Genomic DNA, 15,776 nt, shown 5'->3' on the forward strand with positions numbered 1-15,776 from the left:
TTAAAGAGTGTTATACGAGTCATTAATGAGTGTTTCAGAACACTTCGTGTGTATTTTGCGATCATAGATTCATAAATGAAAAAGAGCGAGAATTTTGACATAATGTTGCCACACATATGGGGGTCTCTTTATCAAGGCATCATTCGTTTCACTTCAGCCTAACCCTCATACTGAAAATCTGTTGAACGATATCTCGTGATTGCACTTCGGAAAATGCATAGGCGTTCAAGTTCATTGTGTACGTACGTACAATCATCATCATGTACCAGCTATGACGCCGACCGCTCAAACCGCGGAGCCGTGCCACATACGTACCAGAAGGGCTCTTCTTCAACGGCTTACTTGGGCAATGCACTGATGATTCGCCCGCTATCAGCTAACCTCATACACGTACTAGCTTTACCGTGAAGAAGCGGTTCGAGAAAAAAAAGCGAATGCAACGCTCGCCCGCCAACAAGTTAGCTCGATAACAACGATCACATGTCGGTTTGCCTTGGCAACACATTGGACTGGGTGCTGTACTCACTATTAGATAGCTTCATCCACCTGCACAGACAGAACAAGTGAAACCAGGAGCCTTTGAAATTCCCATCACCACAGGTAAAGGCTCTGAGAAATAAATTCAAAACCGTTATTGGGCAATTCATCTGATATCTATCTAATTCATCTAAATGCTCACATTAGTACGCAGTGTCATTCATCTCCCGCGGCAGTAGCATATCATCAATCAGTATGTCCGGAGCCGTGACATTGAATTCCGGCTTTTCCATGCCGTTGTTGGGATTGGGGACTTGGCAGTCCAAAGCGGGTGAAGTGGAGGCGGCCGTGAAACACGCCATCAAAGTGGGCTATCGGAGCATTGATTGTGCGGCTATCTACGGCAATGAGACGGAAGTGGGCGCCGGACTGGCTCAAGGCATGAAAGAGACCGGCGTGAAGAGGTAAAAAAGTCCTATTAAATATTAATTAAAAAATAAAAATACCACACTCTAGTCAACTATTTTATCAGTCTTGACCATTTTATTCTTTTATTAATCGATTTTTGTATATGATATTTATACATACAGTTTTATACATTTTACAATCTGACATGACCAAGAGTCGCAATAAAGTTAAAGTAAATAACTTGAGGTATGGTAGGATGTTTAAATGGGAAGGCGGCCTTAGTTAGTCAATCTGTTAGTGGCCAAAGATTATTCCGGGCTTTGGATGCCAATTGTCACGTTTTGGTTTGAACATCATAAGATGTATGAAGTGTTTTTAACGGTGCAGAAGGAGATCTAAGTTTTCATTTGAAGTATCAATGGCAATGAGAGGAGAAGCACTTAAAAACACTCCTTGTTCTCCTCTCGTGGTTGGGTTTATAGTTTATACTTTTCTTTGAAGGTTAGCGAAACCAGAGCGCATCCATAACTTTCTGGCTGAACTTGATTGAGAGAAGAAAAAAAACAAATAACCTTCCTTTAAGCAATATCATGAGGCATCTTATCGACGAAACAAACTCATACTTTTTTGAGTCTTATGGAAACCATGGACAAAGGCATTTTCTCAACATCTGGGAGCACTCTTACTTTCCCAATCTCCCCGACAACGAGACAGCCTTAGGAGCTTGCTTAGACCTCGAAAAAAGTGCTGGGCTCATTAAAATGCACTTATAGAACCCATTCAACTTGAGCTGGCACAATCTTCTTTAGTTTCCAGCACTTATTTCAATGTGAAATTTAAACATCTTCTCATCGAGCGTTGTCCTTGGCTCTTCATTTTAAGACACCAACTGTAAAGAGTACATTGACTTTAAACGTAGACCTCTGATTTACTCCATAGTTAGGCATCGAGCTAGAAATAATCGTCAATACCGGCGATTTTGAAGCAATTAGAAAACGGGTCTCGTTATGAATAAAACTGCAGACATAGATAAAATGTATTGGAAGTGTTAAGGAGACACTACTTTAAAGTTCGCCTGCTAACGAGGTTTAAAAGTAGGTCGGTGCTTTGTGCCCAATTGAGTGACGTCAATAGGTATATGCCGGTAGATATTGAGATAAAAAAGTAAAACTTACTGTGGTCAAAACTTTTTTGGGCCCCCGAACACACGCAGAATCATTGCCCCTAGCATTAAATGAGGTTTACCTTGCTTACAGTTCATATCAGGCTAACAAAGGCCCGCCCCTAAGAAATGGCCCAGCTCTAACTTTTTTGTTCTTGGCGCACACATTGTTCCAACCCTGATTCTTTGTAGCCGTCTTATCGGTTGAATGAGCAAATCGAGTGCAATGGCGATACTTTAGCCAACGAGGGTTCCAAAGAGAACGAAGCTATTGAAGGTCGCAGCACAATCTCCCGTTTCCCTCGATCTTTACATTTGACTTTCCCCCGATCACCTTTTGTCTCGTCTATCAGATGCATGGAATGAAGCTCCGTTGCATTCGTGCCTACGTTATCTCACTCTTTGCTTGATTTTGGGCACTGTCCATAGGGAAAGAATTCCAGGGGTAGCTTCAATTGAATTAGGACCCAATCTGTTTGGTCTCTTCTGTTCCAGAGAAGATCTTTTTATCACGAGCAAGTTGTGGAATACTAAGCACCATCCCGACGACGTGGAAGGAGCTTGCCAAAAGACCCTCTCTGATCTGGGACTAGCTTACTTGGACCTCTATCTTATTCATTGGCCGCACGCGTTCCGCCGAGGTGATGACGTTTTTCCCAAGAGTGAGGATGGAGCTCTCTTGGTAAGTATGCCCATACTTCGTGTGCTCTTTCATCTTAATTAACTTATTAGGCTGGTTATTGATGTTTCAGTTTGAGACCTCAGTTACTCCCACGGAGACTTGGTTGGCCCTAGAGAAGTTGGTGGAAAAGGGCCTAGTGAGGTCGATTGGCTTGTCCAATTTCAATTCGCTGCAAATCAACGATATTCTGGAAAAGGGAAAGGTACGACCTCGAAATTGGATCCATCGAAAGTTCGATCGAGTTTCATTGAAAAGGACATTTCTGTTCACCTGGAAAGTGTTCGAGTGCCAATGTATCTCTCTCCCTCCTTGAAGGCATGGTTTTTTTACCTCCAAATGTTTGACTTGACCAGCTATGTAAAGTACGTGTCTTGATGTCAGAAATGCTGTTCCCCATTATAATCATTTGATTGTACACGAAAGGCACTAAAAAGCTCCCTTTGCCTAACAATCAAAGGGCTCATTTGGAGGCATGCGATTCTGGTGCTTGTCCCTATCTCGGAAAGCAAGTGTGTTCGTGTTAAAGAATACGAGACATGACATTTTCGGGAAGAAACGAGTGAGAAAGTGACGACCACTAAGTGGATTATTGTCATACGCAATTGATGTACAATCGTTGACTAACATTGTTTTGCTATCTAGTAGCCGAAAACAATCCCTCAACCTAACGGAATGACTATCAAAAACCCTTTCTTTGTTCATTGTTGATGGTGAATTTGCTTCTTTGGATTGGTTGACTATTATCTTAAATGCAACACTAGTTTATATAATGGGAACGAGCAGTTCTCGTTACTTGTTTTTTTTTTCTTTTCGATATGGCCTCAAATATTCCAGGCAGATATGATTTGGTGAGCAAAAGTCAATTGATTACAAAATCCTGAAGAAAGTTTTTTGTAGTTTTTTTTCCATTATTTGCCGAGTGATGGGAATTGAACCTCCGTTATCTTTGGTGAAAAGTTAGGGTAACCAAAGTAGGTTAACGAGTGTCTTCGATAATAGTGTTAGACTTGTTGGCCGATCTGTTTCAAGGTTGAAGACCGTACAAGGCTCTAAGATGCTCGTAAAAACTTTTATTAAGAGGATTTTCGACCCATTAGAAGTGGTAACTATCTGAGTAATAAGAGCTCGCTTTGTTGTGGAACGAAAAAATATTTTGAAGGTCAAGGAAATAGAAATATGTTGATTTGAAGACCGTTCTCGTTCCTTCTGGATCTGATCCGTGTTCGAGATCTGTTTTGAACCATGCTTTTCGACCGCTTGCCACCTCAATCTCACGACGAAAAACATTAGGGTTGCTATGTTCATTAAAAGCTTAAACGCCTACCTTCACTCGGCTTAGTACACTATATATAGTACAATGAAGATTTAACTGCTTTTTCGTACTGTAATGTGCTAATTCAAACCCTTTGGCTCGCAAAAATATGTAATGAAACTGGACGTCAAAGATTCAAAAAGGTCCGGTTCGAATCCTCTCAAATATTTCATTCGTTTACCATGAGCATTATCACTTTTAGCGTTAAACTTTGCGGGGTTTTGGTTCAAAAACGAGTGGTGAAAACCTTGCCAATTGCGATTCTAAGGAGCTTCCTAAATCATTGGAATCAGGTTATCAACAACAGAAGGCAACCGAAAGCGGCAAGTTCAGTGGAAAGTTCTACTCTTTTTCAATGCAACATACGAGTGTGCAGAGAAATGCATTTGTGCTTCAATTCTGAAGTTCAAACCTTCATCCAAAAAAAAGAAGACGGCTATTAATACTGTAGATGTTTGTTTGCTCCAGATTAAACCGTGTGTGAACCAAGTTGAATGCCACCCCTACTTCAATCAAGAGCCCCTGAGAAAATTTTGCGAGGAGAAGGGCATCTTCATCATGGCTTATAGTCCCTTGGGCGCACCTCAACGACCATGGGCCACTCCGGATGAGCCCAAGCTACTCGAAGACCCCAAGCTGATGGAGATTGCCAAGAATCACGGCAAGACAGTGGCCCAAGTGGTCCTCCGATGGCAGGTTCGTTCATTATGAAACAAAACAAATTTAACCCGCAACATCTTCTCAATGCCCCTGTCATCATCCATCGTCAGATTCAAAGACAAGTGATAGTGATTCCCAAGTCCGTGAACCTGAATCGGATCGAGGAAAACTTCAGCATTTCCGATTTCACGCTCTCATCCGAGAATATGGAACTATTGGCCTCGTTTCATCGAGCTGATGGACGGGTTGTCGAACCTCGAGTCAACGGGAAATCCCGCGATGGCCACCATCCTCACTATCCGTTCCGAGACGGACTGGAATTCTAAATTTTAAAAAAGCCAATGCCTTGGATCTAAAGCGTCATCGTAGCCACCCTTGGGAGGAGAAATGAGGCAGCCTTTATTCATCGTGTGGAGAAAATGTCTTCTCCTGCTTGTTTCGCGGCTTGTCATAAAAGGCTGTTGAGTGAGTGAATCAATGAATAAATCATGAGGCATGACAGTACAATAGGGATTCATTTCTGACAGAGAAAAAACTCTTTGACACAATCGCGGAACTCTTTGACGACAAAGCAATAGATCACAAAATTCACCGATGAGTTGAACACCAGGAAGATGTCGTTGGTGGTGAGGAGCATGAAGAAGGACACGGGCACGCTGTAGCGGCCTTGTTGCTCGCAATAGTTGTAATGCTCCAAAGTCTGATTACCTGGATTGGCGAACTCGTAGACTTTGACTGCCAAACGGAATGCGTGGCACGCCACAAAGATCAGCACGATCATCACTGAAATTGAAAGGAACACATCATTGTCATGTTGCTATTGTATAGGGTTGCCCGGATACTTTGGGGCAAGAACGGCAAGCAAGAGAGGCTAAATAAGGACAGTGAACAAAATTTGACAATCTAGAGCCGGTTTTTTATGTGACTTAGGATACAAAAAGCTTTTTACACTTCTCCCAAGACACCGAATGCTCGTGCCTGTTTATTTGAAACGTAATGGCCTTAAACTTCTTTCAAAAAGCAAGATGAGTGGTATTTTCCATCTCGCATGCTTTCTGCTCAGAGTAACACAATTTGAAGCGAATATTGGAATAAGATTTGAATCGAAAGGAGGCCTCACAATCAAGAACAAGGGACAAGATACTTGTATCCTTGGTCTAAGACAGACGTGAAGTTAGTGGTGCCATTTCATGTTTTTCAGAACCAAATGCATGGTTTGCTCGACTGTTTCTTGATACATGAACGAAGTTCTGAATTCATCCCGCCAGTATAAGTGTTTTCAGCGAAGAAATAATGCTACCATGGCACGTTTCCAGAATCGTGCTCCAAAATATCTGGACAACCCTGCAGGCCTCGTCTTTAATGCAATACAAAACACAACCGGAACATGGGCATACATTCCAAGGACAGTAACAATGGAAAATGATTTTCCGCCGATCTAGCAAGGTATTCTCTGATTCATTCACGTTTCTGGAGAATCTCTTGTCAAAAGAAGAAAGCCGAACACATGAAGCTGTGAACCTCGTCAATTTTTCAAAACTGATGATTCTGCCATGAATTTCGTTCTCCTAAGATTCCCAAGTTGGACTTCAACTCTTGATTTATCATATCATCCTTTAAAGTAAACCTCTTCAAAGTACCATAGTTTAATGCCGAATGAATGATAGACTAGTTCCGAGGAGAAAGTTCACCTCTAATCAACACTAATCTTAATCTAAAATGAGCTGAATTGTTTCCCTTGGGATTGTGAACCTTTGACGTTGTTCACAGACCTCCATAAAGTAAAATCTCCCGTTGCTCTTGATGAAATATGTCTCAAGATTAAGCTGATCAAAAGTAAAAAGCACTCCAGGAAATCATACCCGCTTTGTATACAATTAGTAAAAGACCTTCCAGGCCCTCCGATGGAACAAACGAGGCCATTAAAGAGAGATTCATTAAAAATAATTGCTTGCGTTCATCTTGTCAGAAAATAAGTTACAAGTGGATTGCAGGGCTCAATTTGTAAATATAACATTCAAAGTAAAGAAAGCCGTACAAAACTAGGCATGTTCCACGTACCCAAAATCATGGTAGACTTTTCCCGTTTCTTTCGGAACGGCGCCTCGGATGATGGTTGACTGGATTGGATCTCCATAGCCAAAGATTCGGTCCCTTCACCCGAGACAAATATTTGAGTCTCCTTTTGCGGCAAAGCAATGGATGGTTCCGATTCTTTCGTCTTCAGGATTGAGCAAGCCCTATTCAACAATGTAGGATTGGCTTTGGATGTTTGAGTAGCTTTTTGGAAAAGCTGTTTCTTCTTTCCGGGCTCGTTGATTCGGAAGCTCATCTTGGCCAAGGATTTGGATCGCGATGAGTATGGCTTTTGATTGGTAGCGATCCGTCGAGTGGAAGATCTTCGAAGAGGATGTCCTTCGTCCGCTAGAGGATCCACGAGAATGGTTCGATGGTTATTGCTTGAGTTGGCTGCTTGACTGGCGACCGAGTGGTTTTGAGCAAAAGAGGCCCGGCAGCTGAAACGCAAACGTTTAAGGGAACATTGAATCAGTTGAAAGAAACCAAGAGGTGGGAAGCCTTTTTTTCTCTGGCCCTTCAGCATATAGAGGCATCAGCAAAGTCACTGATATGACGGTAAAAAGAGCCCCGGGTTTGTTAGGTTGTTTTCTTGCTCTCCTTGAATATAAAGATTCAACATGAACCCTATGGTTGTTACTTGGAATTTGATTAACAGCTGGTGCTCTAACATGGGCAAGCAATAGCAAAAATAGACCATAAACAATATTAGTTTTGCCTCCGCATTGATACATTGCTCATTGTATCCTATCCAATAGTATCCATCCATTGATTTCGAATTAGCCAGGAGCCTGGCATTGATTCGGAAGTTTCTACAGATATTACTAGAAAATAACATATCATTGCTCTTGTTGCTATTGTTTGGCTTTGTTAGGGCGCCAGCTATTGACGAAATTCTAAGAATACGGTTTGCAACGACCAAAGGATTGATGTGGAATGTTAATGAAAAAGTTCAAGCCAGACTTGAGAGCTGCAAACGGTTCCATGCTAACATATTCCACGCGAATTTTGCCGAATTCTTTTTTGAGGCTTTAATTCATGGTGTATACATGATAAAACTAATTGCCAATTCAGTGACGCTCTCACGTTGTTATAGTTTCCGTTCCATGGTCTCATTTTTCAACTAGTAAAGTACGTATGTTTCCGTACTCATAATGTTCTGTCACAAAATGTTTACTCCTTTTGTTTTTGTGTGGTTTCGTCGCACAAACTACCGAGGATCTTGCGTGTGCCAAATTCAAAGTGCTTCAAAGTTTTGCCGTACACGGACGATAACAATTCTCTTAATCAGGTTTTGCCTCCAAATAAGCCTGGCTCCCGAGTAATTGGTGCTATGATGTTGGTATTATCACCATCTTCATTTAGAGACTAACCACCATCGCCTAACGGTAGAGCAACCATCCGCTTTCCTTCCCTTTCGTTAACCTCTGGTTCGACCCCTAGCTAAGTAGCTAAGGACGGCCAAACTGCTTTGTGGCATTCAATTACAACATGCGTTGTCGCTTAGAAAGCTTAAATGGTCGGAACTGCTATCATTCCCTCGGATGAGTTAACAATTAATTATGCCTATGATATGAAGCGGGAATACAAAGTGAACGCCCAACTCCGTAGACCTTGTTCCTGTGGCAAAGGCAAGGGCATGTCTTAGGATGTAAAAGGCGCAATTCCTCCAAATCTCGAGGCTGCAGAGCTTCACAAATTTCAAGCGCCTCCTTACTGAATTTTGGAACACAGTCGATTTGGATTGAATCGTATTTTCCCATCCATTCAGGCTCGAGTAGCTTATGGATTGATCCCTACCCAATGTTCAAATTGCATTCCAATGTTAAAAATACTAGCTTACCGTTCAAACACTTGCCGCTTACAAATATGGCAACTGACAGAAAAAGGAATTGCCATCTACCTACTACAAGCCTTTCCAATGGGAATCTGGCCAATAATGCCTGGTCCATCAATCTTCCTAAAGCTGGGCAAATACGTGTTGCAGGGGCCTCATTCCCACTGGCTATCTCCAAGACGGAAACAAAAGAAAGCTTTAGACGTAGTTGAAGGCCATATGATATTAATCAAAGTGAAAAATTATCAATTGTAAGGGCTCAAGACGACGTTTCGAATTTTCTTTCACTTTGTTTGGAACCGCGACAAAATTGAGCCCCAAAAAGATCTTATGGGTAGCCTTGGCATCGCTATTTGCATAGACTCTTTCTCGCTTTGAAGACTTTCGACTCAAAAACTTACATACGTAAAAAGTCATACAAACTTTGTCTGAAAAAATAAAAATACCGCACGAAACTGTTCGAAAGAAACACTTATCTTAAGAAAAAGGTACAAGGTACTACAGCATACTACACAGGGTGTTTATGATTCCTGATTAAGTGCTTGCACAAATGCCAAGACTTCTAGTTGCCATTTTCTTTGCTAAAGAAACAAAAGGAGCAATTTTTGTTCAATAAGCATCATTAAAAGTAGCTCATACTAGTACATTAATGCGCTTAAACTACATTTTCAAGTATCGTTGTGCAAAGCCTAGTCAAACAATGTTATCAGAACTCTTATGGTGCATTTAGACGACACTTATTTTGACACATATTGTGGTCACATACGGCTTTCACATGACATATTCTCGAACACATGGCCACATATTTGATTTGGAACCTGCTCCAATTTTCTGCGATATATTAAACAATTCTAAGGCAAGGTCAGCGCAATCGCCCAACGCAAGATTAAGCGTGACCTTAGGGATACAATTGCAAACGGTATTTTTTCACGATCCTCAATCCTGTTTGGGGTGAAATTATTCAATGACTAAAATTCAAGTTTGAATGTGTTCAAACTAACGGCATTTGCGAGATATGTTGGAAATTTGAAGAAACAAAATGCATTTTGACATAACCTTGAGTGGTCAGATATGGTCTCCCTTGGAGTTTAACGATTGACGGACACAGAGCTCCTATTTAAACCAGCATGACCAGCGATGAAATAAATCAGATGCTTTGGTTTTATCAAACAAGTTTATTTTTTTGTATGAGAAAAATGAAACAATTTATCCTCTTGAATTCTCTGAAGTAAGTCACTCAGCATTGTAATGACGGCAGGAAACGTTGTCATAGACTGACAAATGAAACCACCTACCTTTGTCACCAGATCGCACGCCATCATTGAGTACCAGTAATCTCGTCAAGGCCCAGTATATTTGACACAGATAGTCTTCTGTGTACTACTGGTGTGTTTAAATTCTCTGAATCTCGATTTGTGTCACATTGCCAACTTCTCGTCGAATATGTGATCACAATATGTGTCAAAACAAGTGTCGTCTAAATGCACCATTAGTTATGCACTGACATAAAATTTCACCAATATCTATTTTGCAGATGCTAAGTTATTACACTTTGAAAGTAGCATTTTGCTACAAGATAGATTGAAAAATGACATAAACCTCCTTTAGTTAATTGCAAAAAACAAATGATGTGCTTTTATGACAACATGAAAATAAATTATATTCTTTCATTTTCATAAATATTTCCCTAAAACCTAAAATTAATTAATATTGGCACCTAAAATCTACTCAGGAGTTAAAATTTCCAATTTCTTTTCTTAAACTTGGAAACTTTTTCATCAAATGGTAATAAAAATGCCTTAAACTTCAAATGAACTCATGGGTAACGGTTATGATATTATAGTTACGAATTGTTCATTTTAACTAATTTTTAAATGATATTATGAACTATTTTTTTGCTTTTCTGCATACATCTGAAAAGTGGAACATTTTTATTCATTTTTACCAGAGCTACGCGAAAAATTCGAAAATTTGTTTACGTACGATGTGAAGGCTGGCTTCGCTGGCTCACCCCTTTATACCAAGAAAATTGTATCGAAGCTAAACATTAGTTTATCAAATTTGTGTGGTTTGATTTGGAAACACTACTTTTCACATGATACCGGTATGATAAGTTTGGAAAGAAGGGTTTCTTATTCACATTTCTAATTTCCAATTTGAGACCGCTGACATCATTTCGACTGATCCTGACTCTCAGATTCAGTCCTTAGGGATGTCTTTTGAATGAATTAGGATGAGTGTGGAACCATAAAACTAGGAGTGCCAGGTACAAATCCCGGCTATTTTCCACATTCGCTTTTGTTGTATTGCCATGTTTTTTTGTGAATTTTTCATATTTGGGGGTTCAAGAGTGGCGTGACAGTTCCACTCTTCTTGTTTGTGTTCCCATTATTGGTGGATTTGTTGCTGGATCATTAGATCAAAGTGAACGGGTGTGTTTGATATTCGAAATAGCACATTGCACAAGAACACAAATGCAAAGCCTTTCCCGATATTTGACACAAATCCCACGTTCTAAAAACCTACCGTATAGGTATATGGGCACAGAAGTAACAAAGCTAGCGGCCATAAGTCCTACATTAAACGCCTCTCAATATTGGAAAGTCGTAGGGCCTTGCCGTAGACATTTTGAAGAATAGGAAACAAGACTATGATAGAGAGATACGAACTTACTTGTTAACGTTGGCAATCCAATATTCCCAGTCAAAAGGGCTCATTATAGTTCAAAAGTAAGACTAACTTCCGCTTCAGGAAATGTGGCATCGGTTTCAGAGTAATACAAAGGTTCGACATGGTTAATGAACCGTTTTTTCATCTTTCCATTATTGGTTTTGAGGTACATACCTACAAGGGCTATTTGTATTGCTAATATCACAAACAAGAACTGAGCTTTTCCCCTATAATAGAGAAGTCGATTATGAATAGTTGAAAAATGCCTAATTTCCCACGTTGCATGAATTTCGGCCATAAAGTTGAGTCATACAATGGGAAGTACAAAAAATGGAGAACTCGGGATTGATTTTAAATTGTAGTTGATTCAGACACCATTAATCAGAGTGATAAATTTATTACTGCAACTGGCCACACCCTCTACAATCAGAACCTATACCCGAAGCAGCTTTCAGCTCTCATGAATGGGTACCAAGAACTGGTTTGGCTGCCTTTCCGACACGTAGAGTACGTCAGGATTGGAGAGGAAAGCTTTTTGAAACCTCGCTAGCAAACGTTTGAGGGGTGCGTTGCCTCCTAATCGGTTACTTGATTGTGAAGACAGAGTTGATTAAGCAACCACTCAGCCGGTATCCTTCTGATTAGTAGGTAACGCATTGCTCGAACGTCTTCTAGCGAGGTTTTGTAGAGCTTGCTTCTCCAGGCCTGACGGCCTCCATAGCTAACAAGATATACTTTGTAGTTCAACCAGTTTTGCTCGAAATATGCAATCGATGTCAGATAGCGGATTGGTTCTACTTTTCAATTTAGGATAAGCTCTCCATTTTTGCATAAAGCGATTTGCTTTGCCAATGAAGCACTTTGAAATGAGTAATCAATACCTTTGAGGTTAAATTACAACGTGAAACACACATGAGTTGACTCATGAATATTTCGATTTAAGATGCAAGAACTGAGTATTTGGCAAAGGTGATTCCAATTTTGGTAATGCTCGTTTAAGGCGAAAGGCAATAAGCCATATAAATTGTTGTCACATTTATATCTGACAAACATCTCATGTTTTTTCAAAAAAAAAAAACAAATTTTGAATACATAAAATTTAGCCATTAATTGGATTTTTGCATGCCACATGAACTTTGAATATTAAAAATCTTGTCATTACTGTGGTGCTAAATTTGGCTCGACGAACCCAACACATTTTAAGCCAACAGCCCTTTGAGCGGTAGATGGGGACAGCTTCTGACATTGATGATGCCAACTCGACAACGTCCATAACCGTCCTTTGTTCCAATAAGAGGAACCTTAAAAAAGGAGATTGAGGGTCAGGGAGAACCAAAGTATTTTTTTTTGTCCGAAAAGACACCTGGGCCTCACCAAATTGGTTCACTTTGAAAGAGAACCTTCGATTTCATCAGATATCCACACTCTTGCAATACAATTATGTTATCCCAATAATGCATTCGTATATGAAAATTGAGAGTAAATGTAATGGGACACCGAGCGCATCTTTCTTAGTGTACTGCACCGCTTTCAAAGAGCATCCTTCAAAGAGGGCATGTGTCTACGGAACTGACCAACTTCAAAAGGTAGGGTCAAAGGAGAAGGAAGTACCATGCATGTTCAATTAGAATACTACCACATCAAAGTCAGGTCTTCCCTACCTGTCCTTTTTGGGAAAGGCTCCTCGACCAATAAAGCGATGTTGGAATTTGGACGAGGCCCGGATCTTCACGTAGATCCGAGAATTGAAGTACACCAAAGCCAACAAGGGAACGAACCCCGTGGCGATGAGCTCGTCCCAATAGCTGGAAAATCTGATATAGTCGGGATCCTCCATAAGCGGTGTGGTCCAATATTGTACAGTCCCTTCGTTATTGATCAACTGGAACTCGAACCATCGCGGGATCTCGAGAGTCACGGACAGACCCAAAACATAAACAATGTACCGAAAGGGCGACTGCCTCTCACTCAACGGATGACAAATGGCCCTGAACCTGTCAGCACTAATGGCCACCACCATATACACTGTGGCCGTTTCGATGATGCCCCGCAAAGGGTGAAGAATATACGGGTAAGCCACTCGGTACCAAAGCGGCTCTTCGTAGCTGAATGTCTCCACAATGGACTTTTCCATGATGAAGTAGATGATGAGAAGACTATCGCACGTGGCCAAAGTGATGAGAAGCTTGTTGAAGTTTTTGCTCGTTTGTAGCTTGGAGAGCACGAAGATGGTGATGATATTGCCCAAAAGTCCACAACTTCCAAGAATTGTCAAAGCGATCCCCTTGATCCAAAAGTGGGAACCGGTGATTAAATATTGATAATCCATCATTTTCTCTCCGCAAGAGGACAATGACGTAGTGTTATCATAATCCTCGACGTCCTCCATCTCCAAAACAGGACGTTCAGCGACGTTCTCACCGGTCTCTTCTTCAACAACAGGGGATCCATGTGAGGTGAACCAAGAGGAGTTCAAGGAACACATCACTCGATACATATCTGACACCTCGTATGAATTTTTCATTGAGCATAACACGTCAAGGTCGTCGTGCAGGAGATGCAAGGTTAGGCCGCAACCAAAACATGTTATGATTGAGCTGCGATTGAGAGGCAGCTCATCATCCTGACAAAGGTCCCTCAGACACTGAATTGGACCGAAATCAGGGTCAGTGGCATTCCTACAGAAGGGTACATCCGACACTTTCAGAGGCCCTTTAAATGAATTGGCTGAACAAAGACCCTCTGGCGTCTGAAAGTAATCTCTGTAGTACAACAGGAGAGTCACGATGAAAGGTGGGACGACCAAAATGGTCCAAGCAACCACTGCTTGGACCAAAAGCAATCTCGAACTGTAGCCCATTGTTGTCACCCTGTCAAGGACTTTTCCTTTTTTTAAACACGGCTAAAAAAGTGGTCGTTGTGGCGGTAGTGTGGGTTTCATAACTCTTGTTCCGTTTGATGGTCCAACATCTGGTTCATTCCGATATCTGTAAGGTCGAATATGGGGTCTCAGCTATAATTGGAAAGACATAAGATCCTCATTAGTTTAAGCTGATAAGAGACAGGTTTCATTTTGGAGCTTAAGTAAAGAGAATGGAATTAAGGCTTCATTTAACGACATCCAATTACTTGTATGTGAAAGTGATACTGATGATGAAGAGACATGTCCATGAATGATAAACTAAAAGATCAAGTAAGACCACTGCATCAGTTCTTTACTGGTTTTTGTGCCTTTTCCTGACAGTGCTCGTACATGCCCCAAATTAGACGACGTTCAATGAATGCATGCTTGACCACAGAATGATTCATCATGTGCGTATCCCGTGTTCTCGGTCGCGACAAACGATCAGGTCAAAGCATTTCTGTACTGTAGTTGCTCTCTACTGTGGACGCATTTCTAATGGAAGAAGGCCGTTGCAAGTAATGATCTCAAAAAAGTAGCAACACGCCAAGCTAAGAAACATACCATATCTCACTCACATGCACGGTCTAGCAAAGCACGGGTAGACGTACATATCCATTGGGGAAATCTTTAGAATAGAAAGTCCCCATGGAGTTCGATTCTCGAAAGTCAGGGAATTGAGCCATGAACAGACGATAGATATGGTAGTGATGTTTTCGATTCATTTGTCAGAAATGAAATAACTGACATATTCTAACTGGGTGCACGGCATAGGCCAAGTTTCAAAAGCGTTCCTTTTTTTCCCCTTACAAAGAAATTCTCTTTGGAATCTGCACCAACACCATTTTTGAGTTGACAGAACATTCATTCATCTTCCTGATCAAAGTACATCAATCAAATTGATAAATTCATTTCTTTGTAACTGAAGGAAATGAACCGGTGAACTCTGGACAGAAAAGATGAATGAGTGAGCATAAGTTCATAAAAGCAAATTCTCAAATAAGTACAAAGACTCTCTTCACTATCAGTTTGTTCCCTTGTCTCTGTCTCTCTGAGATGGTAAAAGTCTGTAATGTTACCTGTGAGTTCCTCTTTTGTTCTTTCGTTGAGTGTGTGAAGTCACTGCTCAATCATGCGCATTCAGATGGAAAACCACGCGGAGCAATTATGATATGTCCAATGCCCATGATATCTCAAAATCTGAGCACACTAAACGTTCCTATTGATAGGGGTACTCTCGGTTCAATATTCTCAACTAAGGGTCCTGTCCTTCACCTTGTTAGTACGTCACGCCGCTTTCTGTCGAGTGAAACGCCGTTGAGGGAGCTCTGCGCAGGCTCGGACAGAGACACAGCGTTGTAAGAAGAGAGAGAGAGCGAAAGGCCGATCAGAGGAGAAAAAGGGATGAACCATGGTTTTGGAACACTCTTGGAAAGCGTTCCATGGCCTTCCTGCTCATCCATCCATCTTGATAAAGAAAGAGAGAGAAAGAAGGACGGGATGTTGGTATATGAATATAGGCGATCCCTTGAAGTTAGGAGTCTGGTCAACGGAAGTCACACTGTAAGTTCAAACGGAAAGGGAGTTGAA

General features: G+C 41.1%; 2 protein-coding genes across 3 annotated transcripts; one reads left to right on the plus strand and one right to left on the minus strand.

Annotated features, from left to right (window-relative positions):
* Nucleotides 1-442: 442 nt before the first annotated feature.
* Nucleotides 443-5,202, plus strand: LOC131880716 (aldo-keto reductase family 1 member A1-B-like). Of its 2 annotated transcripts, none has more exons than XM_059227399.1 (6): nucleotides 443-600; nucleotides 685-941; nucleotides 2,543-2,729; nucleotides 2,800-2,931; nucleotides 4,510-4,737; nucleotides 4,812-5,202. In XM_059227399.1, exons 2-6 carry the CDS (start codon nucleotides 733-735, stop codon nucleotides 5,025-5,027), a joined length of 972 nt encoding a protein of 323 aa, XP_059083382.1. In that variant the 5' UTR covers nucleotides 443-600; nucleotides 685-732; the 3' UTR covers nucleotides 5,028-5,202. The 2 variants fall into 2 exon arrangements, with proteins under 2 accessions (XP_059083382.1, XP_059083383.1); XM_059227400.1 differs by having other exon boundaries at nucleotides 468-600; nucleotides 717-941.
* On the minus strand, nucleotides 5,198-15,442 carry LOC131880715 (uncharacterized). Its single transcript, XM_059227398.1, has 4 exons — nucleotides 15,266-15,442; nucleotides 12,946-14,271; nucleotides 6,763-7,217; nucleotides 5,198-5,484 (listed from the first exon to the last, which is right to left on the minus strand). The coding sequence occupies exons 2-4, from the start codon at nucleotides 14,142-14,144 to the stop codon at nucleotides 5,216-5,218; spliced, it is 1,923 nt and encodes a 640-aa protein (XP_059083381.1). The 5' UTR covers nucleotides 14,145-14,271; nucleotides 15,266-15,442; the 3' UTR covers nucleotides 5,198-5,215.
* Between the last annotated feature and the right edge of the window lie 334 nt (nucleotides 15,443-15,776).

Source organism: Tigriopus californicus, chromosome 5 (assembly GCF_007210705.1).
Source record: "Tigriopus californicus strain San Diego chromosome 5, Tcal_SD_v2.1, whole genome shotgun sequence".
Classification (NCBI taxonomy): Eukaryota; Metazoa; Arthropoda; class Copepoda; order Harpacticoida; family Harpacticidae; genus Tigriopus; species Tigriopus californicus.

Bases quoted from the DNA above. Each gene is read 5' to 3' on its own strand.
- LOC131880716 (XM_059227399.1), top strand. From the start codon at position 733: ATGTCCGGAGCCGTGACATTGAATTCCGGCTTTTCCATGCCGTTGTTG. The intron at 942-2,542 runs GTAAAAAAGTCC...CTTCTGTTCCAG, and splicing joins AAAGAGACCGGCGTGAAGAG to AGAAGATCTTTTTATCACGA. The intron at 4,738-4,811 runs GTTCGTTCATTA...ATCCATCGTCAG, and splicing joins AAGTGGTCCTCCGATGGCAG to ATTCAAAGACAAGTGATAGT.
- LOC131880715 (XM_059227398.1), bottom strand. From the start codon at position 14,144: ATGGGCTACAGTTCGAGATTGCTTTTGGTCCAAGCAGTGGTTGCTTGG. The intron at 7,218-12,945 runs GTAGGGAAGACC...TTTGCGTTTCAG, and splicing joins GCCTTTCCCAAAAAGGACAG to CTGCCGGGCCTCTTTTGCTC. The intron at 5,485-6,762 runs GTACGTGGAACA...TTTCAATTTCAG, and splicing joins AAAGTCTACCATGATTTTGG to TGATGATCGTGCTGATCTTT.